Source organism: Coenobita brevimanus, chromosome 24 (assembly GCF_032717465.1).
Source record: "Coenobita brevimanus isolate Jiangsu-jjx chromosome 24, ASM3271746v2, whole genome shotgun sequence".
NCBI classification, from domain to species: domain Eukaryota; kingdom Metazoa; phylum Arthropoda; class Malacostraca; order Decapoda; family Coenobitidae; genus Coenobita; species Coenobita brevimanus.
The window spans coordinates 121,286-149,164 of record NC_136977.1 but is presented as its reverse complement, the minus strand read 5'-3'; the positions used below and the strand labels follow the sequence as shown (position 1 = coordinate 149,164).

Sequence of the window (27,879 nt, the reverse complement as noted above, 5' to 3'; positions counted from 1 at the left end):
TCCACAAAGAGTACATCTCATTTTAGCCTAATACAAAAAACACATACAAGATATTGTAAATCTCAATACATAAAATGTGGTAAATAAACCCTGCATATTCATGAATATCAACCATACATTATGGAAAAAAATATCACAATTTATAACATCAAAGTGGTTTTGTTATCAACTATGACTGTTGATATCATCATCATAACTTCTACTGGGTGAAGCTAATGCTTGACTACTGACACGTGTTTTTAAACAAATCATGTTGCTACACCCCAACAAGAAGGAAAAATGATGGCTAAAGCTGGAGACTAAAGGAGAGGTTACAGTAGAAAGAAAGAAACCAAGGCCCAGAACACACATTTAAAATTTAACCACCAAACTTTCAATCTAAATGAATTGTTATAAAGTACCCTGAGGTATGAACAAAATCAATCCCCAAAACTGCAACACTACAATGCAATGTTATTCAAATTTCCCATGTGTACAAACATAAATTATAGTATCCCAAGCAATAAAAGACTACTACTCCACAAAACAGTACAGAAGTAACATTCCCAGGCAAGTAAGGTATACATTACATCCCAACCTTCTGGTATCTGTTCTGGAGCTGTTAGTGTTACGGTTTCAGCTATTGGGAGTGGTGATGGTGTCGTTGGAGGAGCCAGCTCTGGGGATTTGGCAGCCGCAGATGTTGCCGTTTCATCTTCTGATTTTGTCGATACGGACTCCACTGCAGGAGGTTCTTGGGCTGGTGGGGGGCTTTCTACTACTGGGGGAATCTCAACAGCAAGGGAAGTCTCAGTTTCTATGTGGTTCTCAACTACAGGAGAGCTCTCAGTCTGAGGTGGGCTCAAAATCTCTGGGGGAGTCTCTACTGCAAGAGGACTTTCCATCTCTGGGGAAGGGGGGCTCTGAACTGCGTGAGGGCTTTCAATTTGAGAGGGGCTCTCAACCAAAGAGATGTTCTCAACCACACTCTCCTGTGATTCTGTTGCTGATGCCACTGACAAAGGCTCTACTCTTTCCTCACCCGGCTCACCTTCGGATGCTGGTGAGGCAACGGCAGCACAGATGAGAAAGGTTACTACAATAAATATTCACAAAAATCCCTTGAAGTGAAGGTTTAATATCATCATCATTGTCATTATTATTATCATTATTATTGTTATTATCATCATCATCATCCAGACCTCCTTTCCCACCCTAGAGCTGGGTGAGGAGTAGCAATGTCCAGACAGCCCAAATTTGCCCAGTCTAATGGGCCATGCTCCCATTCACTCATCATTCAAGCCCTCGGAATCCTGGCTCTATCTGATATGCCAAAAAACATTCACCACATACTGGGGCTTCACATAAATGTATCCGAAAGAGTCAATCAAATGCTGCCCCATTAAAAGGAGGTGCCAAATCCCTGATCATGCACTTTCTTACAACATTCATCCAGCCAGTTTGATCTCTTGTCAGTCCTCTAGTCTCAAAGACTTTCATATCTCTCTTCCTCACACACTCATCCACCATAACCCTTCACCTCCTCCTTGGCCTACCTAGCCTCCTCCCCCCTTCATATTTGCTCAGATATACCTTTTTCACCATTCTATTGTTTTCTATTCTTTCCACATGACCAAACTATCTCAGTACACTCTCTTCAATGCTGGTGTCCACAGACTTCCATTATTTCATATCCTATCCACTCTCTATACTCCACATACATTCCTCCGTAGTCCCATCTCCACTGCTCTCACTCTTGACTTTTCATTTTCATCCCATACCACAGTCTCCCATCCATATGTTAAAGATGGCACTAACACTCATTCATGTAAGGCTCATGCAACTGCAACACTCAAGCCTCTGTTTCTTATCAAGGCCTTCATAGCACCAGCTACTTTCCTTCCTTGTGTCACTTTACTTTCCACTTCTTTTGCACATTTTCCTCTCTTTTCTATCACTGTACTCAGGTACTTGAACTCTCTCACCAGTTCCAGTCTCTCTCCATTCACTCTAACATCACACTGGGAGTCACCTTCTCTCTCAATTACTATCACTTTACTCTTCTACATTCATGCTCAAGACAAGATGCTCTCTGTTAATATTATCATCATCATGATCATGATTATGATCACTGTCATTATTACTATTATTATTATTATTAATATTATTATTATTATTATTATTTAACAAGGTGTTCAAGGATTTAAAATGAAGGGTTAACTTCTTATGGATCAATACTTTCCTTGTTCAAAATATAAAATTATGGTTAAATTTGTAGCTATGAGTTAATGTTATGGGTACACAAGCAATCTGCAGCAGTACAAAATAATAGCAATCTGAGTTTTTTAAATCACAACCCTTCACTGTACATCCTTTCTGTTTAATGTGAGAAACTGATGTGCTACACAAAAGTGAGGAATTACAATACTGCAATCAACAGGCAGGTGACACTTAAAAGTTACTGTAGTCTTCAATGAATCAATCAGAGTACAGTATATTACCAGAAATGAAACATTAAACTGCGAAGTAATTCATTCTACACTCAAAGCCTCCTGAAGGTATTGGTGTACTATGACACTTCTAAAGATGACCATTTCTTTACTAAATAAATATATGGACTGTTTGCTACCAGTATTTCTGCTCAGACATTTCAGTATACAGACAGGATGCAATAAGTCTGTGAACACTGTCCAGATATAGCTATTACAATTATATTATACCACAAATACTGACTAAGAAGTATCTGTTTGGAAGTGACTTGATAAGCCAAATATACAATGTTCAGGAAGCAAAGTATATCAAATGCATAACAGTAACAGTGATGAATTAGGATATAAATGGTCAAAAGTCAATATGAATGGATGATGATGGTTCTTACAGCAAACTATTTACCTATCTATTAACTGAAGTAGTATCCCAAAAGCTTAGCTAGGACTATCTTCAAAAGCCATTCATCAAAATTCAATAAGCAGCAGATGATGATGGTTCCTATAACACTCAGTACCATAACTATTACCTGTCTACTAACTGATGCCATACTTCCTGTACCATACTAGCTTAAGTCATCCCCAAAAGCTCATCTGCAGTCAATCTGAAATGCATATCCCCAACAATAAGTAATGGCAAACACACACGTATGGAGGCCTATATTCTTGTGAGGTTAGGAAGATCTCAAAAACACCTTCCCTACTAATTTATCTCTGCATGTGGCTCATTCATATTTTCTGTGATATTTATGCAAACTAAATCTATATGAAAAGGGTACAATCACTAAGAAAGAAAACCCAAATTTTACTGAGCAACAGTAATCACTACGGAAGAGGTGTTGGTAAGCCTCCTTACTCAACGAGGACATAGCCATGAGAATCACTGTAATTGCCTCTGTAACCACTGAAAACATGGACTTGAGAATCGCTAATTTTCCAGTCAGCTAGCCATCATCCAATCCTATGTTGCCACACGAGGAGCGAAGTAGCCCAGGGTTAGACAAGTTGGTCCTGACATTTAAGATGACAGAGAAAGCCTCATTCATCCCTGAGTGGCATAGCATGATCAATAAGCTCCAATCACCCCTTAAATATAAACTTACACAGGTTCCATCCGATTGGAGCACCTTAGTTATCCACTAAACCACCAGGTGCCATAATCTGGTTATATGGTTACTACCCAGCATGGTCATGGTTTCCTGGTGTACTGGAAACCATTTGGCTCATCACTCAGTGCATAGTCACCCATAGGCAGAAGGAAGAGGAAAGAATGAAGGAATGAAGGACAGAAGAGGGTGTGTGAAGTTACCCGTAGGCAGAAGGAAGAGGAAAGAATGAACAACAAGGGTAAAATGTTCTATTATGGCCCATCATCCACTCACTCAGTGTAATGGTACTCTGTTTGGGGTAACTCTGCACTGAGTGACAAGTCATATGAATTCCCATAAACCATGAAACCATTTAATATGCTGAGTGGAAACCTTCAAACCAACGAACATGTGTTCCCTACATGTCAACAAGGAGATTGGTGGAGGGTTAGTGTCCCTCCCCAGAAAACAACTGACTACAAATACAAACAGGAAGCCTCAGATTAGGACAGACCAACAGATGATGACCAAGGATCAGACAAAGGACATGGTATGGATTGCACCATGGAATGTAAGGGGTGTGAATGATGACATGAAAGAGAAAGAGACTGTCCAGGTGCTTTAAGGATGCAAAGTGGACATATGCGGATTACCTGAAACTTAATGGAGAGGTGAGAGTGAAAGAGAATGGGAGTATGGATGGGGTATATGTGCTGGAGGAGGTGAGGAGAGGGCAAAAGAGGGTTTATGTATTGCTGTGTGCAAGAGATGGAAGGAGAATATAAGAAAGTATGGATCATTTGGTTCACGGATTGTGTGGGGAAGACTGAAAGTGGGAATATAAATGTGGGTGATTGTGTGTGTGTATGCGCCAATGCAAGATCGTGCAGTTAGAGTGAAAGATGAGTTCAGGGAAAATGTGGAAGTGTGCATGGAAAAGTTTGAGGGGAATGAGACAGTTTTTCTGATTGAAGATATGAATGGAAAAGTAGGAAATGTGAAAGTGGATGGAGTAGTTGGCGAGTGGGGTGTGTCTGCAGAAGTGAATGAGAATGGCAGTGCTCTAGTGAACATTTGAGTGGGGAGGGGCTTGGTGATAGCCAATACCCTCTTTTGGCACAAACTGATCCACAAGTATACATGGCGAGTGATGAGAAGGGTGGGTGGTGAACTGAATGAATGGAGGGCCATGACTGATTATGTGTGTGTGGATGACAGAATGAGAAGGTATGTAGTGGATGCAAGTGGATACTTAATTACATTGTCAGATGTCATCCACAGAAAATCTATTTTCTACATAAACTGCGATGTCAGAACCACATTGGAAAGCACCCACAAACAGTCCCCGCACTACAATATGAAACTATCAATTTCCAATCCAGATCCACATTTCAGCTGTACAAGCAAACACGTCTGGGAATCAAACTTGGAACTTCTTGACTGCAAATAGCGTGTGTTCTGGTTACCCTATCACGACCCCCTGTAGTCTTTACATTAGAAACACAGCATATCAGTTCAGCTGCTGGTAAATGAACTATTGTTATTGTTGTGGCCCCAAGCTCATCTGAACATGAACCCTTTGAACTACAGGTTGAAGTTGCCTTTCTCTGCAGTTCACCATTCTTCTTTTGAGGGATAGGAATGATGCTGAGGGACATCTGTGCAAATGATATGTGGAACTGCCCAGTTATACTGATACCACTGTATGAAGGCAGCCCTCTCCAGTACACAGTACATGTTAGTAATATGGTAACCAAAAACATAAAAAGGTCACAATGAAAAAATGACTGAATCAATATGTACATGTTTATTATATGCTATGCTGAGCATATTTTCAATAACTTCCTGTTATATTATTTTCCAATATACAACACAAACTGTACCTCTTTCAACAGACTATATATACGGTATTGTATCTCTTAATACAACATTAACAAACCTATCCTTCATGCCTAAAGTACTGTATAAGTGGGGTGGTATATAACAACCCAGCACTGAGGCTGGAGGACATGTAATGGTAACTGCAGCAACTTTACCTTATGTTCACCTAAGGATTCTGCAAATATGGTCACTTTCATGACCAAAAGCTATAACCCCCCCATTTCCCCCCCCCCACTGCCATGAATACTAGTTATACCTGAGTAATATTCTTCCCATTGCACTGAACACAAGCTGTACCTGAGGAATTTATTTACACAGTCCTGAACACCAGTTATACCTGAGAAATGTCATACGTGAGATAAATGACTGTCTACTCAGTCTACCCATACTGTACTACAAAAATACATACTCATCAACCTTCTGCCTTTATATATTCTTGTAAGAGCTAAGCTACTACAAAAAAATAAACTTAAAAAGGCTAGCTAGTGATTTTCATTAGAAAATGTACATGATGAAAGGTACTTCATTAAAACGTAAAAAATAAAATAAAACTCATTTGGCTGCATCTGTCAGAACTGTATATCCTTGACAAGGAGAAGGTTGACTAAATTCTATGTTAAAAAGCAGATTGGTAAATACAAAAGTGGTACAGATTTTGGCATAATAAAATGAGTTACCGGGTATCTGCTAAGATGGCTTCTGCATACTCTGATGACTGGATGGGTTCAACAATAAGATTAGTACAGTAAACTGTAAAAAAAAAAAGGCTGGTCTTCAAAAACATTTCCCTTTATGCAGTATTAAATTAAGCAGCAGTTACAGCTTCTGTTGGTGCAGACTCTTTACCAGAAGAATCTCCAGTTCTAAGCTCTGTGACTACAGATTCTGAGGCTACAAATTCTACAGCTACAGTCTCTGTTACCTCAGATTCAGGGACAACAGGCTCTGAAGTCACAGATTTAGCTTCTGTTGCTGCAGACCCTTTAGCAGAATAGTCTACAGCTCCAGGCTCTGAGGCTACAAATTCTGTGACTACAGGCTCTGAAGCTATGGATTCTGCAGCTACAGGCTCTATTGACTTAAACTCTGTAGCTACAGTCTCTGTGGCAACAGATTCTATAGTTACAGGCCCTAAGGTTATAAATTCTTTAACTACAGGCACTGATGTTATAGATTCTGTGGTTACAGGCTTTGATGCTACAGATTCTATAGCTACAGGCTCTGGGACTACCAATTCTGTGGCTACAGGCTCTGCTGCTACAAACTCTGTAGCCACAGGCTCTGAGGTTACAGAGTCTGTGGCTACAGGCCCTGTAGTCTCAGGTTCTGTGACTACAGGTCCTGTAGTCTCAGGTTCTGTGGCTACAGGCCCTGTAGTCTCAGGTTCTGTGACTACAGGCCCTGTAGTCTCAGGTTCTGTGGCTACAGGCCCTGTAGTCTCAGGTTCTGTGGCTACAGGCCCTGTAGTCTCTGGTTCTGTGACTACAGGCCCTGTAGTCTCAGGTTCTGTGGCTACAGGCCCTGTAGTCTCAGGTTCTGTGGTTACAGGCCCCATAGCCTCAGGTTCTGTGGCTACAGGTTCAGTGGCCTGAGAGTGATGTGGAAGATGATCAGTAATGGTGATGTCTACTTGCTGTTGTACAGGTGACTCAGCACCAGACTCACCAGAGGGCTTGCCAGGCACTGGGGCAGCTGGAGTGCTGGCCGGGGCTGGGGCAACTGGAGTGCTGATTGGGACTGGGGCTGGGGCCGGGGCTGGAGCTGGGGACTCCACTGCTTTAACAGGTGCTGTGAAAAGAAGAGATCATGTAGGGCCATATTTTTAATTTCTTCAGTCTGGTGACCTATTTTACATTCTATTATTGCTATCAGCAGACAATTTTACTCAGCCTTAGGGAGACATTTCAAGCTGCATGAGTTGAATTATAGCTTTTATTAGCCCCTTCACTACTACAGGTCTATCCTCAGTTGAATAAAATTATCTGAATTCAATGAAGTAAATGAAAAAAACACATAGTAATGAAGAAAACACATTGGACCAAACAGCCTATAACCAAATACATAAAGGTGTAGAATAGTCCCAAATTTTCTACAATTATTTCTGCTTATTACAATAATGATAAAACATGTCAAACCCCTGCATCGCTGCTGATCGCACTTTGTAATGTGCAATTCAGACTGACCACACCTTGACAATTACAGGAGTTCCATAAAAAGGCACAAAATAGTACAGGCTTGCTTACACATCCACTCACTCAGTTTTGATAATGCGGCTGTCGTGCAAAAAACACAAATGTAAGAAAGTCTGACACAGACAAATACAGGTTAATAAATCCTGCTGTTCAATAAGTAGAACACCAATTATAATTCTGCACAGTAAAACAATATGAAGAACTATCTACATCAATCTATCATCCAGTCCTTTACTGACCCACTGAGAGTACTGAGATCCTAGACAAGGCTACTTATTTCAGACATTTAAGGCAAACGTGACCAGTTGCCTTTCCCTGGGTGGCATTATGAGCATAAAACTCCAACCACCCCAAAGATCTACACATCCATGGGTCACATCAAGCTGGAATGCCTTAACTCACTAAACCACCAGGTGTTTATGACAAGGCTTAATGACAATTCCTTGAGAGCTAACTTAACTTTTATATAACCTCATTTTCACTACAGTATTTTCAGACACTAATTTTTCAATGCAGGCAGGCCAGATATAGCCTTCATCAACTTCTTCCAAACAAGGGGCCTTTCTTAGGCAGAATAAAATAATGGGTTCAGCAAGAATAATATGAACAGCATGTCCTCTGGCTGATGGATAAAATCAATTCTATCATTCTCCAAAGTATAACTATTATAACTAAGACAGCTTTACATTATGATAAATCTCTAGAGCATATTTTCTGTGACATAGGAAGCTTTATAATAACTCTTCCTTAGTGACTTACTTTGCTTATTACACCCTAAAATTCTCTTGTATTTTTTTACACTGTACCTCCATTTCAGGTGGCTCTACAACAAGTGGCAATCTAATGGTTTCCCGTAACCCAGGAAATAATTTACAACATTGGGTGGCAACCATATAACCAGATAACAGGGTGATGTGGAACTTACTGTGATGCCCCTGTGAACTGGGTGGAGAGACACCAATGTTACATCCATCCAGGAACCAAACCTGCACACACTTCCCCATGCCTTGCTGTGGCATGGTGCTATTCATCCCTAGGGAATATCTATTCACTGCACAAGATAGCCCTGCAAGAGTGACTACAATGCTTGCCTGTTATTGATGGGTCTGCTCTGCCACACAGATTGGGGTCACTTGAAAACAACAATTATTTTAATACTATGTCTGTTTGCATAGATACAGTACCACATATAAAATGATACTAAGGTGTACTGTGCAAAATAAATTGCAAAAGAAGTGTTACAAAATCTCCAAACCCACTAAGAATATGATCTTAAAAGAAATGGCTGTAGCCTAGAAATGGTCTTTTTTATTCAGCTCTGAACACTGACTTGATGGTCCGTTCGCTGAGGCCTAGCAGTCCTTTGTCATCCCTACTCCTTCACTTCAGTACTAACACCCACTGCCAATACTGATTATAAGCTAGGACTGTTTTAAGCAAGACTGGTGTGATGGTACCAAGGGGGTGTTTTTATGACATATTGCTGAGTCTTGTGGAAGATTAGCAGTTTTAATGAACCTCTAATGAAAAAACAGTTCCCTGTCCCAGCCTGGAATCAAAGACCCGGTCCCTTTTGACAGCAGACCACTGAACTAACCATTTTCAACAGTATTCCTTTGTTTTTAACTTCTTAGTTATCTGTGGAAGATGAGGAAAGTGTGTGTTTCCCTATGAACGTCAAGTTTAGATGCGAGAAAATAAGAATACAGCTACATGATAATTACAGGTGGTATATGGATGACTACCATCAACCACATGAACAACTATTATGCGTGAAACATGGCAACAAGCTTGGAAACTACCCAAATAATCATCACACTAGAGACAGGAAACTCACCCACAAGTACTAAATCTAAGCCAAGTCTCATTCATTCATTCATCATCCAATCGTACGTTGCCTTATGAGAAGCGTAGGAGCCCGGGGCTAGGCAAGTTGGTCCTGACATTTAAGATGAAAGTAACCAGCCTCACTCATCCCTGAGTGGCATTACGTGAGCAATAAACCCCAACCACCCCTTGGATATAAACCTTTACCAGCTCAATCCGACTGGAGCGCCGTAATTACCCACTAAACCACCAGGAGCCAAAATTTGGTTATATGGTTACCACCCAGCATAGTAAATGGTTTCCTGGTGTACAGGAAACCATCTGGCTTGTCACTCAGTGTAGAGTCACCCACAGGCAGAAGGAAGAGGAAAGAATGAAGGAAAGAAAGACAGAAGAGGGAGTGTACAGTCAGCCGTTGGCAGAAGGACGAGGAAAGAATGAAGGAAAGATGAGAGAAGAGGATGGATGGAAAGAAGGATGGAGGAGAGGAAAGGGCAGACACACGAGAGCAACACTACAGTTCATCCAATGAGTGGATGGTGAGTGCTCCCAACTACCACAGTTATTACTTAGATTTGAACTTGGTACACCTGTAGTAGAGAGCCAGGCTGCTCCACCTAACTTCATCTCGCTTAGTAGTCACAAATCTTAGTACTGTGTACATTTTTTTTTTTTTTTCAAGTTCCAGCAAATTCTGGGAAGCAATTACTTGCATTTTTGTTCTTGGTTTAGGTTCCAGTCCACAGGAAACATCAACTGTACCCAAACAACCTCAACATGGGGATTCCTGAAGAGGAAGCATGATGTAATTTGAACTGACTGGTTTGATATAACTTTAACATTGTACTGCACACATGAATCGGCACCACAATGAGGTCTGTATTTATCAAGCCATCCCTTGGAAGCAAAAAAGGGTAGATAGTTCCTGATATTTTATTGTTCCCAAATTACTGTACATAATAACAAGGTTTGTGTGTGACCTACTTCATCAGGCAATGTTCAGTAGCAACAAGCAACTTGCACTGTTTACTACAATATGTTTGTTCTAAAAAATCCCTACCTTCTTGACACCTCAGGTGATGGCCAAGCATTGCCAGATTGGAGGGTCAATTTGACTAGCAACTAAGGAGACTCATTCTTACCCCATATTGTAACTAAGTCACATCCTATTGCACACACCCATGACTTTGCATTAAAGTTGTGAGAACTGCCTAGAGTCATCATGTAAAAACAAAGCCACAGCTTCCTGAACCCACTTGATGACACCACCAGCACCACTATATACTAAATGATGACAGCAGGAGCAATGCAGCTTGCACAGTCACTCCTGTAGTAAAACATCTCTAGAAGATTTTTTTTTTTTTTTTTTTGCCTGTGGTTGGACAGAACAGAGTAACAGCCAACAGGTCAGAGTGTAGGAAGATGGGAGAGGTTTTCATCCTACAAAGGACTATTTCAGGCTGATGCTGATGACAATCACAAAGATTTACTTATTCTTGCTAAATAGATAAAAACTCAGTTCTGTAAATGTGATTTTGGGAATTTCAGGGAAACAGCAATGGTAGCTGGGGGCACTCACCATCCACTCACTCAATGTAGTGCTGTTCTTGGGTAACTGCCCTTTCCTCTCTTCCTTCCTTCCTCTTCTGTCCTTCTCTCATTCTTACCTCTTCCTTCTGTCTATGAGTAACTCTACACTAAGTGACAAGCCAAATGGTTTCCTATGCACCAGGAGACCATTTACTATGCTGAGTGGTAACATTATCATCATCATCATCCGGACCTTCTTTCCCACCTCAGGGCAGGGTGAGGAGTAACAATATCCAGACAGCCCAAATTTACCCAATCTAATGGGCCATGCTTCCATTCACTCATCATTCAAGCCCCTGGAATCCTGGCTCTATCGGATACGCCAAAAACATTCACCACGTTCTGTAGCTTCACATAAATGTATCCGATTGAGTCCATCCGGAAGCTGCCACGTTAAAAAGGGGTGTCAAATCCCTGATCATGCACTTCTCACAACATTCATCTAGTCAGCTCGATCTCTAGTCAGTTCCCTAGCCTCACCGACTTCCAAACCTCTCTTCCTCACCCACCCACCCACAATACTTTCCACCTTCTCCTTGGCCTACCTCGCCTCCTCCCTCCTTCAAATTTGCTCAGATATACCTTTTTCACCACACTATTGTTATCCATTCTCTCCACATGACCATACCATCTCCGTACACTCTCTTCGATTCTGGTGTCCACCAACTTCCTAACTCCACATATCACGAATCACATTATTTCATATCTTATCCACCCTCTGCACTCCACATACAATCCTCAGCAGTCCCATCTCCACTGCTCTTACTCGTGACTGTTCATTTTCATGCCACAACATAGTCTCACATCCATATGTTAAAGTTGGCACTAACACTCCTTCATGTAAGCCCTGTGCAGCTGCAACACTCAAGCCTCTGTTTCTTATCAAGGCCTTCATTGCATCAGCTACTTTTCTTCCTGGGGGATTAATCCCCGAGCTAGACCTCATCAGATCATATAGCCCTGCTAGGGTTATAGGAGAGCGTTACCCCTCCCAGCACAGCAGCCACCGGGTGGGGAGCGAACTCGCAACCTCATGATTACCAGTCCAACACCATACCACCGAGCTACTGCGCTCCCTTTTCCTTCCTGGTGTCACTCTACTTTCAACTTCTTGTGCACATTTTCCTCTCTTTTCTATCACTGTACCCAGAAATTTGAACTCTCTCACCAATTCCAGTCTCTCTCCATTCACTGTAACATTGCACTGGGAGTCACCTTCCCTCTCATATGGGTGGTAACAATATGAGTAAATTATGGCACCTGGTGGCTTAGTGGGTAATTAAGGCACTCCAATCGGACTGAGCCTAGGCAGATTTATATCCATGGGGTGACTGGGGTTTATTGCTCACATAATGCCACTCAGGGATGTGTGAAGCTGGTCACTCATCTCAAATGCCAGGACCAACTTGCCTAGCCCCGAGCTCCTACACTCCTTACGGGGCACCATAGGACAGAACGATGAATGAAATATCAAGGACAATGTTAGAAGAGGAAGACCTATATTAGTGAATCAGAGAAGAAAGTGGAAGAGAGATATGTGAGGATGAAGTAGTCTGGAGACAATTCTGTCATGGTCATCCTCTGTCTGGGGCTTCCTAGGACAGAGCAAGGCCTCAGATGATAAAGATGATGACAAGCCAGTGCCATGAAATGATGCTGCTAAATACAACGCCCTACAATACCTTCATCTACAAGATGGGTAATGGCCTTCTACCAACACTTCCCTTTGTGATAATGAAACAATACTGTACATGCTAGTGCACATTTATTGTGCTTTAAAGATTTACAAAAGGTCCGGATGATGATGATGATTATGATGACATTATATATATATATATATATATATATATATATATATATATATACAGTATATATATGTCGATCACTGCACATTATCAATCATCACAATAATTTACAATGAAGATTTCTAAAATAAATATAGAGTATAGTTAAACAGAGTATGGTCCTGATTCCTGCGTAACAACACATTAACCAAACTACTGTAAAACAATTCACTCCCATACTGTATATTCTTACAAGATTCCTGTGCAGATAACTCCTTTGCTATGATGTTATTTCTTATTTTAATTAAACTAACATCGGGCAATTTTAATCAGCTAGAGTAGTTATGGGATTTGTAAAGGTTATTTCAAACCTTCCCGTCTGAAAAGTCTTTCATGAGTTAATAGTCATCTTAAAGTAGCAGTTATATATATATACTGTATATATATAAAAGGTCACTGGAATTGAGGCGTTAATATTGTATAATCTGAGATACGGTGAACTCTCAGTTACATGTCATCGCAATATCCGGCCCAGTGCGATATCCCACGTTCCTGCCTCAGCTCTATCAAAGCAATAGCCGGTGAAATTATGCAATATCTGGCACTGAAATGGGACATAACCAGCATTTCTATGCAATATCCAGTGTTGCGATGTATCAAATGGCTCATATTTGGTAGCCTACCAGTGATGTATTACTGTAATGTATGATTATTTTACTGGAATTTATTTCTTAATTTTCATCTTTTCCTCATGTGAAAGTTTTAGGATTGAAGTTCGAGACAGACAGTAAAGCAACATCCGGCTTGAAGCCGAATAATAAGCTGATGGGGGGTACTATGCAAAATCTGGCGTTTTGCTTTAACACGTGTACAATTTGGCTGTATTACGCCAGATAATTGAGTTTAGTTTAAAGGAACAGCACGGAACTAACACAGCTACATTTTCATATATTTATCACGAGCCTGTTTTGTCCATGATTTTCATGTACTTTATTACAGTACCTGTTTAGCAGGTGTCACTCTCAGGTACACAATAATACTTCTGAAGTGAGTCATACCATTACTCACAGTTTTTATCTCCAGTAATTTGAGGTAGGTGGGGGCGCTCACCATCCACTCACTCGATGTAGTGCTGCTCTCAGGTGTCTGCCCTTTCCTCTCCATCCTTCTTTCCTTCCATTCTCTTCTGTCTTTCTTTCCTTCATTCTTTCCTTGTCCTTCTGCCTACAGGTGACATTACACTCCCTCTTCTGTCTTTCTTTCCTTCATTCTTTCCACTTCCTTCTGCCTGTGGGTGACTCTACACTGTGTGACAAGCCAAATGGTTTCCTGTGCACCAGGAAACCATTTACTACACTGGGTGGTAACCATATAGCCAAATTTTGGCGCCTGGTGGTTTAGTGGGTAATTATTGCTCTCCTATCGGATTGAGCCAGTGAAGGTTTTTATCCAAGGGATGGTTGGGGTTGATTGCTCATGTAATGCCACTCAGGGATGAGTGAGGCTGGTCACTCTCATCTTAAATGTCGGGACCAACTGCCTAGCCCCAGGCTCCTACGCTCCTCATGGGGCAATGTAGGATTGGATGATGGATTGGAAGAAGTGGTGTTTTTTGAGAAACAAAATTTTATTATTATCATCATTATAGTGAAGACACTCCAGTCGGACTGAGCCTGTGTAGGTTTATATTCAAGGGGTGGTTCGGGTTTATTGCTAAGTAATGCCACTCAGGGATGAGTGAGGCTGGTCACTCTCACCTTAATTATCAGGACCAACCTGCCTAGCCCCTGGCTCCTACGCTCGCTCTTCATGGGGCGGCACACGATTGGATGATGGATGGAAGGATCATTGTAATTATTATGGTGGTAGGCTGGGGAGCTCACCATCCACTCACTCAACGTAGTGCTGCTTTGGGTGTCTGCCCTTTCCTCCCTTCCTTCCTTCCTCTTCTGTCTTTCTTTCCTTTATTCTTTTCTCTTCCTTCTGCCCATGGGTGACTTTACACTCCCTCCTCTGTCTTTCCTTCACTCTTTACTCTTCCTTCTGCCTATGGGTGACTCTACACTGAGTGACAAGCCAAATGGTTTCCTGTACACCAGGAAACCATTTACTACGCTGGGTGGTAACTATATAACCAATTTATGGCGCCTGGTGGTTTAATGAGTAATTAAGGAGCTCCAAACGGATTGAGCCTGTGTAGGTTTATATCCAAGGGATGGTTGGAGTTTATTGCTCCTGTAATGCCACTCAGGGATGAGCGAGGCTGGTCACTCTCATCTTAAATGTCAGGACCAACTTGCCTAGCCCCAGACTCCTGCGCTCCTCATGGAGAAACATAGGATTGGATGATGATTAGATCATTATCATCATCACCAGACAAGTGTGACCTCAGAGATGACTGCCAGAGATCAAGCAGCATGGAGTGCCACCTTTAGGTGATCAGGGCCGTCGCATGCAAGCAGGTTGGAGCCTTTAAAAAAAAAAAAAAAAAAAAAAAAAAAAAAAATCTATTTACTCTGACTTGAGAATGATTCATTATCATTTTCCTTAACCACTTCAGCCTAATGACATATCTTGAAATGTCTCTAGGCAATTTCATTAAAATCAATATCTGTTGAAGGTTGGATTGAAGCAAGGATGTGTCATGTTCAATCTGTATATGTATGGGGTTATAAAAGCGATACAAGGTAGGGCAGTGGATGCTGCAGTGGCCCTAGTGAGTGAGGGCAGTGTTTGGAAACTCCCTGTACTGTTGTTTGCACATGATACTGTGTTCTTAAATGAAGACGAAGGGGAGCTGCAAGGCTTGGTGGATGAGTCTGGGAAAGTGTGCAGGAAACAGAATCTAAAGGTGAATGTAGGGAAGAGTAAAGTTATGGTCTTCGAGAGAAGTGAAGTCAATGAATGTACTGTGAGGCTGGATAAGGAGGAAATGGAAAATGTGAGTGCATTTAAGTACTTGGATAGTGTGATGAGTAGGGATGGAAGTTTAGAGGGTAAAGTGCTTGAAAGGGTACAACAAGGAAGAAAGGTTGCTGGTTCCTTGAAAGCAGTAATAAGAAACAGGGAAGTGACCATGGAATTGAAAAAGCTACTACATGACAGTATTGTGATACCAACTCTAACATATGGAAGTGAAGCTTGGACGTTGTTGGAGGGACACAAGTCAAGAGTGAAAGCAGTGGAAATGAGTTATTTGAGAGGAGCATGTGGAGTCACATGGAGAGACAGGCTGACAAATGAGGAAGTGAAGGAGTGTTGTGGTGTGGATGTGGATGTGATGGGAAGTGTTAGGAGAAACACACTGAAGTGGTTTGGCCATGTGGAGAGGATGGAGAGTGAGAGACTGACAAGGAGAGTGTATGTGAGTGAGGTGGAGGGGGGGAGAGGAAGGGGGAGGCCAAGGATGAGATGGAGAGATGGAGTGGAAAGGTATGAGAGGGGGGTGAGAGCCGGGAGCAGGGCAATAAAATGGTCGAGGACAGGGCAACATGGAGGAAATTTGTTAGTGGCCACCCCGTACGGGATTGAAGCGTCTGGCAATAGATATATCTGTTGCAGGGAAGAGTTTATTATGGCTACATCTATCCTTTCCAGACTGGAATGTCATCTCCCTCATGAATAAATCTGTGTGGAGACAGCAGGAATATAATGTATTATACAATAAAGAAAACACCAGATTCATGGAGTTAACCCACTGTCTGATTTCACATCTTATTTTAATCTTCTTAACTTCAGACATCTTTATTAAGCTCAGAGTAGAAGCTTTCCAAACTGGATAAGCTGCATGTACCCTTCATTCCCCCCTTTACTACTGAAGGTCTGTTTTAAGTGTAATAGAATCCTCAACTGACAGAAGGAATCTATCTCATTGATTTCAAGAAGTTAAAAACCTAAATCTAGGAAGCCTTTCCTAGCAGAAGGCCACTAACCACACCATTCAATGTAAACACTGAACAATAAAACATGACATATATACTTTTATTGAGGAATTGCATTATTGCAAATTTGTACTGTACTGTAAAATCTAACAGATACCTGAGTAGGTTACCCTTGGGAGGCAAGGAGACCAAGGTGATGATGAAACGGCAACATTCTGGGTCATATTCTTGTTAGCTTGGGAAGTTTTTCAGCACCTCTTCCTTAATGATATATCAACGTGGATTGCATCAACAACATATGGAAAAATATGTACATACTCTATACAGTAATAAATTAACAAGGAAAAGGTTCTGTGAACTTCCTTATCATCATCCAGACCTCCTTTCTCACCCTAGGGCAAGATGAGGAGTGGCAATGCCCAGACAGCCCAAATCTGCCCAATCCAATGGGCCATGCTTCCATTCACTCACTATTCAGGCCCCTGGAATCCTGGCTCTATCTGGTATGCCAAAAAACACTCACCGTGTTCTGTAGCTTCACATAAATGTATCTGATTGAGCCATTCCAGACATTGTCACGCTAAAAAGGGGTGCCAAATCCCTTATCATGTGCTTCTCACAATATTCATCCAGCTAGCTCAATCTCTTGCCAGTCCCCTAGCCTCACCAACTTCCAAATGAGCTTCCTTAACCAATGAGAATACAAACTCTATTCCCTTTTTACCCTCAATGAGCATTAATGACGCACCAAAATATTCCAATCTCGAACCTGAGTATTCTTGCTGTTGCTGTCCCTAACATGTGACCAGAACCTAAGGAACTACAGTTGGGCTACTTCAGGTAGTAGTAAGAGTCCTACTTATAGTAGCATTGGAAACTTGGTAGCGCCTCCTCCTCAACAAGAGATTTTAAATATACTGTAATTTGATCTTCTCTTGAATCCTATTATAGTCTTACTATCAACAAAGTTTGCAACAACAACATACAAGAAAATATTGAGGTGTAATGTTCAGCATAAACTGCTAAGGAAGAGGTGTCACAAAATCTTCAAAAGCACTCAAAATATGACCCTAATACTGAGGGGATGTTTGCAGTGTTAGAATGAAGTATAAGAAAATGATCTGTAGTGTGAGGGTACATCATTAGAGTGGTACACTATTGTATGGTGGTACTGGCGTAGAAAAAGTTACTGGTCACATAACCATCTGGTAAGGTGAACTCACTCTGGGACATGAAGCTTCTGTGGACTGTATTTCACGAATAAGTATAGCTGGGCTCAACTGAGAGGGATTTTGGACTGGAGTGTGTTGCAAGTTGCCCATTTTGGTACAGTATGCTCAGTAAAGATACTCCGGGTGAGTGTTAGTTAAGGGATATTATAGATGAATGTGAAATGAGTGTCTGTGCACTTCTTCATGCTGCTAGGGCATGACTGAGATTCTGGAAAGGTGTGGTGTGGCGGTGCATGTTGTGGTATGTAGCTAACTGTGGGTGGACATGGTTAAAAAAATGATTTTGGATTTTTGGATGGGTGTGTGTTGTGGCAAGCCACTGACAGTGGCTGGGCAAAGTTATTACAAAGAGTTTGGATTTCTGGTTAGGTGTGACATGGTTGTGTGTGCTATGGCAAGTTGCTGATTGTATGTAGGCATAGTTAAAAGTAATATTTTGGAATTTTGGATGGGTGTGGTGTGGCATGCTGCTCTAACTACCTTCAGCAACAGCAGCAACTGGTGCCTCCTCCCCGAGGTCTTCCACTGCAAGAGTCTCAGCCTCCATTTCTGCAGGGGCTGCCTCTTCCCCATCCTCAGCAGCAGCTGGTTCTGAGGCAGGCAACTTCACCTTCCCAGGTCCAAAGCCAAACCTAATCAGCCCACTCTGTTTGGCCTGTATGGAAAGATACAAGGCAATGACATACCAGTACCATACTGACATACCAGTACAGCAATGACATACCAGCACCGTACTGACATACCAGTACGGTGATGCATTTCAGAAGTAAAATCATCATCCTGACCTCTGTTTTTGCATCTAAGGTAAGGGTGAGGTAGGGTCTACAACATAAGAACACAGAAAGCAAAGGGAGGGAGAACTATCAACAGCAGGCTCAATGAAATGGGACAGACACTCACTCTCTAGCTACTAAGACCTAACCACTGGGATTGGCTTTGTTTTTTTTGTTTTTTTTAAGGGCTCTCCCTCTGTGCTAAGGAATCTTTGTATGTAATACATATGTGTTAGGAGTATAATGCTGTATGGTAGTGAGATCTGGGCTGTAAGAAAGAGGATATTCACAGGCTCAAATGTACAGATATGAGAATGATTAGGTGGATGTGTCGTGTGTCCTTGAATGTGAGGTCTAGGGGGGCTAGGTCTACAATGGAAGAGTTAAGAGCTAGGATGGGACTGCAGTGTACTGGTCGTATGATGAGGCAAGGTAGTTGAGATGGTCTGGGCACATAGAGAGGATGGGGGACAATAATTGGGTGCAGAAAATGAGAAGTGTCAATGTTAGGGATAGGGCTGTGAGAGAGACAGAAAAAGACCTGGGATGAGGTCACAGTGTGATCTCAGTGATAAGGGACTGAACAGGGAGGCTGCCGGAGATCAAGCAGACCGGACAGCCACCATTAGGTGACCAAGGCTAATGCATGCATGTATGTTGGAGCCTTTATAAATACAATGAAACAATGTGGAGGGAATGGAGGATGATAATTGGGTGTAGAAAGTGAGACGTGTGAATGCTGGGGTTGGGGTTGAAAGAGGCAGACTGAAAATGATTTGGGAAGAATCATAGTGTGACCTCAGGGTTAAGAGACCGAACAGGGAGGCTGCCAGATATCAAGCAACATGGGGAGCCACAATCAGGTGGCCAACGTTGATGCATGCAAGCATGTCAGAGCCTTTATAAACGAAACAAAATGAAGCACAGCAAAAATCCTGTAATCCAAATGACAGGGGACCGAGGTTCCTTTAGAGTATTGGTTTTCTCAAACTATTGGGAGGAACCTCTGAAATCGTTAGACATATGTGCACTCACAATAAAAATATCTGCCCAGAGATGCCTCCTTCCTACCTCTGGATACCCAGGGAAGAGGGGAGGGGCAGGACGAAATGAGCTCCACCCGCCACTAACCCAGCTCCCGACCCTTCCCCATACTACTATCCAACCCCGCACCCGACCTGTCATCCTTAACTGGCAGTTACATCTCAAGCTAATTTCATGCTTAACACTCTTGGTCCCATTACTAATAGAAACACTGAATACTAGGATTTGTTATATGTATATAACAACTATCAACAAGCTATCTATCTATAGCCTGACGCCCTAATCCCGCAAAGGGTGGCCGCAGACAAAACGCCTCCAAGTCGCTCTGTCACCCACCATTTGACTACCCTTCCCCCAACTCACCCCCCCCCTCTTATACCTCTCAACTCCATCCCTCCACCTCATCCTCAGTCTACCCCTCCCTCTCCCTCCCTCCACCTCACCTACATACACCCTCTCAGTCAGTCTTTCATTCTCCATTCTCACCACATGTCCAAACCACCTCAGTGTATTTCTCCTGATCTTCTCAATCAACTTACAATGAAAATGGTGATCCAGAAAACCTGAGCTATGCAGAAAGGTGAAGGCTGTATTTCCTCTCCATGCAACTTTAACTGAACTCAAGAATAATCTCTTGTATTCATAGAGTTAATTATGGCTATATCTGAGATACTGAAGGCTTATGGTTATGAGCTCGAGAAAGGGCAGGCAGATGGCAAAAGGAAAGGGCAACATGGAGGCAATTCATCTGTGGGCACCCCTTATAGAATTAATGCATCTGGTAATACATAGGCACACACAGCTTAATTTTCTGGTTTGAACAGCCTCCCAAAAGCTGAATAACAATGTATATAGCATGGATGAAATAAAAAACACATACAGTAATTAGATTGAAGGCGTTAATGCAATACCAAGTGGCATCACACAACTTACAACAAAGAGTGTGAACCCAGCAAAGCCAAGCCCCACTGCTAGTTGAAGGTTGTACTTCCTCTGCATACGCTGGTGTCTCTGGGCCCAAGAGCCCTGTGGCTGCGGCAACTCGTTCATTGTTGGTGGCTTGAATGGCAGATCTGCATACCCCCTCTGCATCTGACCTGGACAAAGGAAACATTATTGGTAAAGCATATCTTCATTATACATAACTTATAACCTTTCATGACATTCTCTTTTTGTCAATGACCTGTTAAATCTCATCTTTTTTTTTTTTAATCTATTACTGTTGCCCCCCTGTACTTTTATTCAGATTAGGTGAGTCCCCTCAGTACTGTAGAGATAGGGATTATTCCTCCGAGCTAGACCTAGATAAATCACATAGCCCCACTAGGGTTACAAGAAAGCGCTACCCCTCCCAGCATTAGGTAAGTCCCCTCAGTACTGTGGGGATAGGGATTATTCCTCCAAGCTAGACCTAGACAGATCACATAGCCCCGCTAGGGTTACAGGAGAGCGCTACCCCTCCCAGCAAAGACAGCTGCCCAGGAATGGCGTGAACTCTTGACCTTGCGATCTAGTCACAAGCTTTACCGCTGAGCTACCCCGCTCCCACTCCTCAGTACTGCAGAAAAGGAGATACTGATAGGAATATCTAACACTGCTGGGGCTTGAGTTGCATATCTGGGTTTATTTGGGTACTCCATTCAGGTTCATTCTGATGCTTTCTCCTTAACTGGTAAGAATCTGACAGACTATTAATTAATTCTCTTACTTTAATACTTAACACAAACATACAGTTGGCCCTCCACATCACAGAATCAATTTTCATGGGCTTCGAAGACTCGCGGATTGCCCCCCTGTGGTGCCAAGATTTCGTTTAATGCCGCAAAGTGTCACCGTGCAGACGCTCGTGGGGCATTTCATGCCAAAACAGGCCAGCACCAAACCACCGTGCTCCCGCGCTCCTCTGTCTCCCTCTCAGCCTATGTCCTGCTACTGTCGCAGTCGTTTTGCTGCCTATATGTTACCACGCCAAACAGCCCTTGATTTCGGTATTGTGCCCAATAATTGTGTGCTCACTTGTTCAAAGGTAAGAAGTGCAATGCTGTGCTAATTTGTGAAAGAATTAGCTCCTCATTGTGCTATTTACTTGTGATAACTTTGCCCCATGTGTCTCTGTGTTATCCCACAAGCATGGGAGCCATGTATCCCGTAACCCTTAGTGGTGAGCCCACACCTAAACAGGCAAAGAAAGTGATGAGCCTGGAGGTGGTGAAGTTGCTGGACAAATGTAGGGAGGAAATGAGCTATGTTGCTGCTGGGAAATTATTTAATGTGAACAAGAGCACAGTGCGGTACATAAAGAAAAACGAGGAAAAAATCAGTGCAGTGTTGGCAACCACTGTCCCACCCTCAGCAAAGCAAGTGTCACAGGTGAGAGACATTGCGATGTCCAAGACGAAGCATGCATTGTTTGAGTAGATAAATGACCAGAGCAGGAAAGGAAATCTATCTATCTATCTATTGCCAGACACCTCAATCCCGTTTGGGGTGGCCACAAACAAATCACCTCCAAGTCGCCCTGTCCCCCGCCATTTCACTGCCCTGCTCCCAACTCACACCCCCCTCTCTCATATACCTCTCCACCCCATCCCTCCATCTCATCCTCGGTCTCCCCCTCCCTCTTCCCCCCTCCACCTCACTCACATACACTCTCTTCGTCAGTCTTTCACCCTCCATCCTCTCCACATGGCTGGTGGCAATACAGTACTGTCAAAGAAGAGGGAGAGTGTGTGACTTGCCACAAGGGCATAGGAAATACTGTAATTCCATCTTGTGCAGTGTTTGTGATAAGTGGGTGCATAAAAGATGTAGTGGTATTAGAGGTAGATTAAGAGATTATGCTGATTTCATGCATCCAGTGTCTCGGGAAGAGCATTTGGAGATTGTCGGATGTGAAGGGACTGAACCTGCTGTTTTTTTTTTTTTGTTTTTTTTTTTTTGTTTTTTTTTTTTTTAAAGGAAACATGTGTTGGAGGTGCAGCTAGAGCTAGCTCTGTGACTAGAGTGAGGAGTGGTTGGATGAAGTTCAGGGAGCTGTTGCCACTCCTGATATTAGAGAGCTCTCCCTACGTGCTAAAGGATCTTTGTATGCAGCATGTATTAGGAGTGTAATGCTGTAAGGTAGTGAGATCTGGGGAGTAAATGAAGAGGATATTTGCAGGCTCAAATTTACAGAAATGACAATGATTAGGTGGATGTGCAGTGCATCCCTGAGTGCAAGGCCTGGGGGGACTTGGTTTATGATGGAAGAGTTGAGAGGTAGGATGGGACTGGAGTGTACTGGTATTGTGATGAGGTTGATTGGGATGGTTTGGGCATATGGAGAGGATGGGGGATGATAACTGGGTGCAGAAAGTGAAAAGTGTTAATGTTATGGGTAGTATTGCAAGAGGTAGAACGAAAAAGACCTGGGAAAAGGTCACCGGGTATGACCTGAGGGATGAGGGACTGAATAGGGAAGCTGCTAGAGATCAAGCAGCATGCACAACCACAACTAGGTGACCAAGGACAATGCAAGAAGCATGCTGGGGCCTTCAAAAAAAAATTAATCACTTTTATGAAAATAAAAAAACAATGAAACTTGAAAAGTCAGAAAAAAATTAAAAGAATCCCATGAAGACCTGAAGTATGGGGAAAAAGAAAAAAATGCAACCAAAAAAAAAAAGTTGTCCTATATTTCCTTAAAGATGACCAAACTTTCTGTACTGGTGATCTTGATGCATGTACCAGTATTCAACACCGTTATTGGTATTCTGCCAACATGGGGAAAGGTTGATTCCGCCTATCACTTTACAGTACATTTTTGGAGAAGACCCGTTCCTAGTGACCTAAGTACAGAATAATGATCACAAATACTGATAAATAAAAATGCAGATATTACAGTAACTGGGACTGTTGAGTTAGTATACACGATGCATGCTAATCATCTTGCACAATTAACATATGCGTAACATGTCCCTTCCTTAAAATTAGACATATAATCTACCTTAAAGCCATGACTGCCATCAAGTATATAACTGCTGCAACACAGCAATAATCACATCGGGCTAAGCATGTCAGTTTTATCTGCTGATTGTTATTCTCATGCCGGCTGCCCTGGCCTGAAAACACACCGTTTAATGACGTTGGTAGGAGTTTATGGTCTATAGCAGTTCATGCCTATTGACAATTACTCAAATAACTTACTCTTATTTAATCTTCGAGTCCTGCCACACTCTACAGCTCTTGAGACAGGCTGAGAAAATCGTGACACGAAAGAACCACACCGAATCATCTTCCCCAACGCTCCTCCTCTGCAATGGTTGGTAACCGACTGAGACCCTGAGTGATCGTCTACACAGGTTCCAATAATGGTAACGTGGTAACCTGCATGATATTAAGGCAAGTTTTCTAGCTTAATTCATTTGTCTTAAAAATATTTTTGCCACTTTACTGTAATCACATTGTTACAATGTTGATACCTTGAAAGGGGTCGACCGTTTTTCTTTTTTAATCTTGGAAACTTTTTCTTTGTAATATCTTGGGTTCCGTAGAAAATCTTGAAGTTATCACATCGAACTGTATTTATCGCATAATGATAACCCCTTCCATGAATAACTGCACATAGTTCAGTTCAGTTCAGTTCAGTTCTGTTGGATGGCGGAAGTGTTGCCTTGGTTTCGGCACTTCCTGATGCAATCTTATTGTGGTCTTTTCGTGGTCTGGGTCTTTTTCTTATGGCATTGAGTCCTTTATTTTCTTTTCCCTTATTTTCCAGAATCTGTATAACATTAATTTATTTTCTTCTATGTTGCTGTTATCAAATGGCTGAAGGTGTATTAGCACTGTACCTTTCACAACAAAAAATATTTCAAATCAGTTCAATTTGAATAGGGTATTGATTCAGTTTAAATTTTGTCCGATTTTTTTTTTCAGGTAATGTGAATAATCCCAGTAAAATGAAATTTCAAAAAACAAAACAAAGCTAGTGTTTACAGCTTTTTCAAAGAATCTAAACTCACAACGAGCGGAAGGCTAACACGGAGTCACGGTCAAATTACAAATTTAGCGCAGGTGTTATGTAACGTAGATATTATAGTCCTGAGTATTTTTAGGCCTCATAATTTATTCAACATTAGATTTGTACTGGTTTAATGCACTGCAACACGACAATAAAAAAGCACCTCTTATTGACGATAAATATTCCGTTGACCTCAATGTTGTCTATTTACGGGATTTGGGAACTTTGTAGATGGACTATTTTTTAGCTCAGGCAAGCTGCTCGTTATGGTGTGTTAACTCCTCTTTCAATACACGGTAAAAAAGTTGTCTTCTGCACAATAAATAATCAATCAGTTTCCTATCATACTGTAATTTCTCCCCACTCCTCCCCACCTATATATAGTAAGGGTACTGTAATTGATGTCTTCTCAGTAAATAAACAGTAGCCAGACGCATTATTCCCAGAATGAGTGGCCACAGACAATATTGCCTCAGTGTCACCCTATCCTCGGATCAGGCTGCTCTTCCTTCAACTCTTACAACTCTCATATACCTGCCTATCATTCTGTTTCCCCCCTCTCCTCTCCACCTCTCTCACATACACTCTCCTAGTCAGGCTCTCATTCTTTATTCTTTTTACATGGTTATAAGTAATAAACTCATTCAATTCTGGAGGCCCTGTCAATTCTGTGGAAACTCAATATTTTCAATACCTTACAGTAAAAACACAGTGCCACCAGGGGAAAGGAGGGAAGAAATACTTCCCTAGTATCCCTGCTTATTGTAAGAAGCGGCTAAGAAGGACCGTTTTGTCTCCATTCTCTATCCTTTCTCTAGTATTTTGGTCTCCTGTCCTACCTGTCATCTTGATACTGTATTTCCATGTTTCTTCTAATCTTTCATTCCCACTAATCTTACAGTACCATAGCCTATACTGTACAGTACAGTAGTTATATTATGGCTTGGTGCTAATTCTGCTTTATTCCTTGCTTTCTTCCTCCTAAGTAGTCTTTTTAGCATTGTTTTTTTCTTTGGTAAATTACAAAGAAAAAAGATTGCCTGATAAGGTTTCTATCTATCTCTTGCTGTAGGAACTGTTACAGGTCCTACATGTCCAGATGCCTTAATCCCATAAGGGGTGGCCACAAACAAATTGCCTCCGTGTTGCCCTGTCCTCTGCCATTTCTCTGCCCTTCCCCCAGCTCACACCCCCTTCTCAAATACCACCCCACTCCATCCCTCCATCTTATCCTTGGCCTCCCCTTCCACCTTGTTCAAATACACTCTCCTCGTCAGTCTCACTCTCCATCCTCTCCACGTGGAGAAACCATCTCAATGTATTTCTCCTAAAACTCTCTATCACATCCATGTGACAGTGCTCCTTTACTTCCTCATTTGTCAATCTGTCTCTCCATGTGACTCCACATGCTCCTCTCAAATACAGTAACTCATTTCCACTGCTCTCACTCTTAACTTGTATCTTTCCAACAAGGACGAAGTTTCGCCTTCGTATGTTTGAGTTTGTGTCACAATGCCATCATGTAGCAATGTTTATACTTCCGTGCTCACTTCCCTGTTTCTTCTCACTGCTTTCAAAGAACCAACAACCTTTCTTCCCAGTTGTTCCCTTTCAAGCACTTCATCCTCCAAACTTCCATCTTATTCATTCTGGTACTATCCAAGTAGTTAAATGTACTCAAATTTTCTTTCACCATCCAACCTCATTGTGCATTCAGTTACTTCATTTCTCCCGAAGATCATAACTTTACTCTTCCCTACATTCATCTTTAGATTCTGTTTCTTACACACTCTCTCAAACTCATTCACCAAGCCTTGCAGTTCCCTAACTTTAAAACTGTTTTGCCAGATCCCTGATTTTGCGCGGAAATGAGTTACTTGAGAGGAGCATGTGGAGTGACGTGGAGGGACAGGTTGACGAATGAAGAAGTGAAGGAACGCTGTGGGGTGGATGTGGATGTGGTTGAGAAGATTAGGAGAAATACACTGAGGTGGTTTGGACATGTGAAGGGAATGGAGAATGAAAGACTGACTAAGAGGGTGTATGTAGGTGAGGTGGAGGGAGGGAGAGGGAGAGGTAGACCGAGGATGAGGTGGAGGAATGGAGTTGAGAGGTATATGAGGGAGGGGGGGTGAGTTGGGGGGAGGGTAGGCAAATGGTGGGTGACAGAGTGACTTGGAGGCGTTTTGTCTGCGGCCACCCTTTGTGGGATTAGGGCGTCGGGCTATAGATAGATAGATAGATAGGGAATACATCCATGTAGAGAAAATCGAGCATAAAAGGGCGAATAGGTGAGTGCATGAGTGAAGCAGTGAGGGGAGAAAAGGAGACCAAGGATGAGATGGAGGTATGGTGGGTGGAGGGCAACAAGATGGGAGAGAACAGGGTGGCAAAGAGGCAATTTGTTTGTGGTCACCCCTTCCAGCATTAAGGAATTTGGCCATAGACAGTCTTAACAACTGAACATTTGTGGCTGAATAGCCAAAAATATCAACATGACTGTCAATTCATAAATAGTATTGCACAAAGTATGAATAACATTCATTTCCCCTATCCCCAGGGAGTAAACTGAAGTTAACTGTCTTGAAGAGATATTCATGTGCAATTGTCAGCCTGGACTTTGTGGAAATGTGGTTGAGTGTTCCACTTGGGAGTGTTGTGCAAGGCCAGTTACCAGGTTTCTGGCAGTGGTACCTCTCAGGGATGATTGTAACCATACTGTACGTTATAATTGCTAATTCCATATTGCCCCCTTCCAAATGTAGGTGCCTGAAGGTAGTGTCCGAATGCTCAAAGGTAGGAGACCAACTTATGCTCCTGATAGTGTTTTTGCATGGGGAAAAAAAAAAAAAAAAGATCTCCTATGGAACTCTAACTGTAGTGTGTAAGCCACAGCCCTTTACAACCCAAGAGCTCTACCATCAGATGTCTCATACATGTGCAAGATCTGGACATATCAGTACTGGTTGCTCCAACTATTGAGGATGTAAAGCTGATCATAACATTGCTGAAAGTCAATCAGTATCACCCTCTGGTTCATGTCTGAGTATAATTATTTCAATAATTAGGTTACACTACCTGATAATTGTGACTGAAATAAAATATTCAGAATACTATCTCTGC

General features: G+C 42.1%; 1 protein-coding gene across 1 annotated transcript in view; it reads right to left on the bottom strand.

The window, feature by feature from the left end:
- Positions 1-24,056, bottom strand: part of AIF (Apoptosis inducing factor) — a 52,826-nt gene extending 28,770 nt beyond the window's left edge. Inside the window, exons 1-4 of the mRNA XM_080267492.1 lie at positions 23,943-24,056; positions 20,691-20,854; positions 18,421-18,595; positions 7,100-7,222 (exon numbers count right to left, since the gene is read on the bottom strand). Of these exons, the coding sequence (XP_080123618.1) occupies positions 7,100-7,222; positions 18,421-18,595; positions 20,691-20,854; positions 23,943-24,030 (550 nt within the window). The 5' untranslated portion in view covers positions 24,031-24,056. The remainder of the gene's footprint in view (positions 1-7,099; positions 7,223-18,420; positions 18,596-20,690; positions 20,855-23,942) is intronic.
- Positions 24,057-27,879: the final 3,823 nt, after the last annotated feature.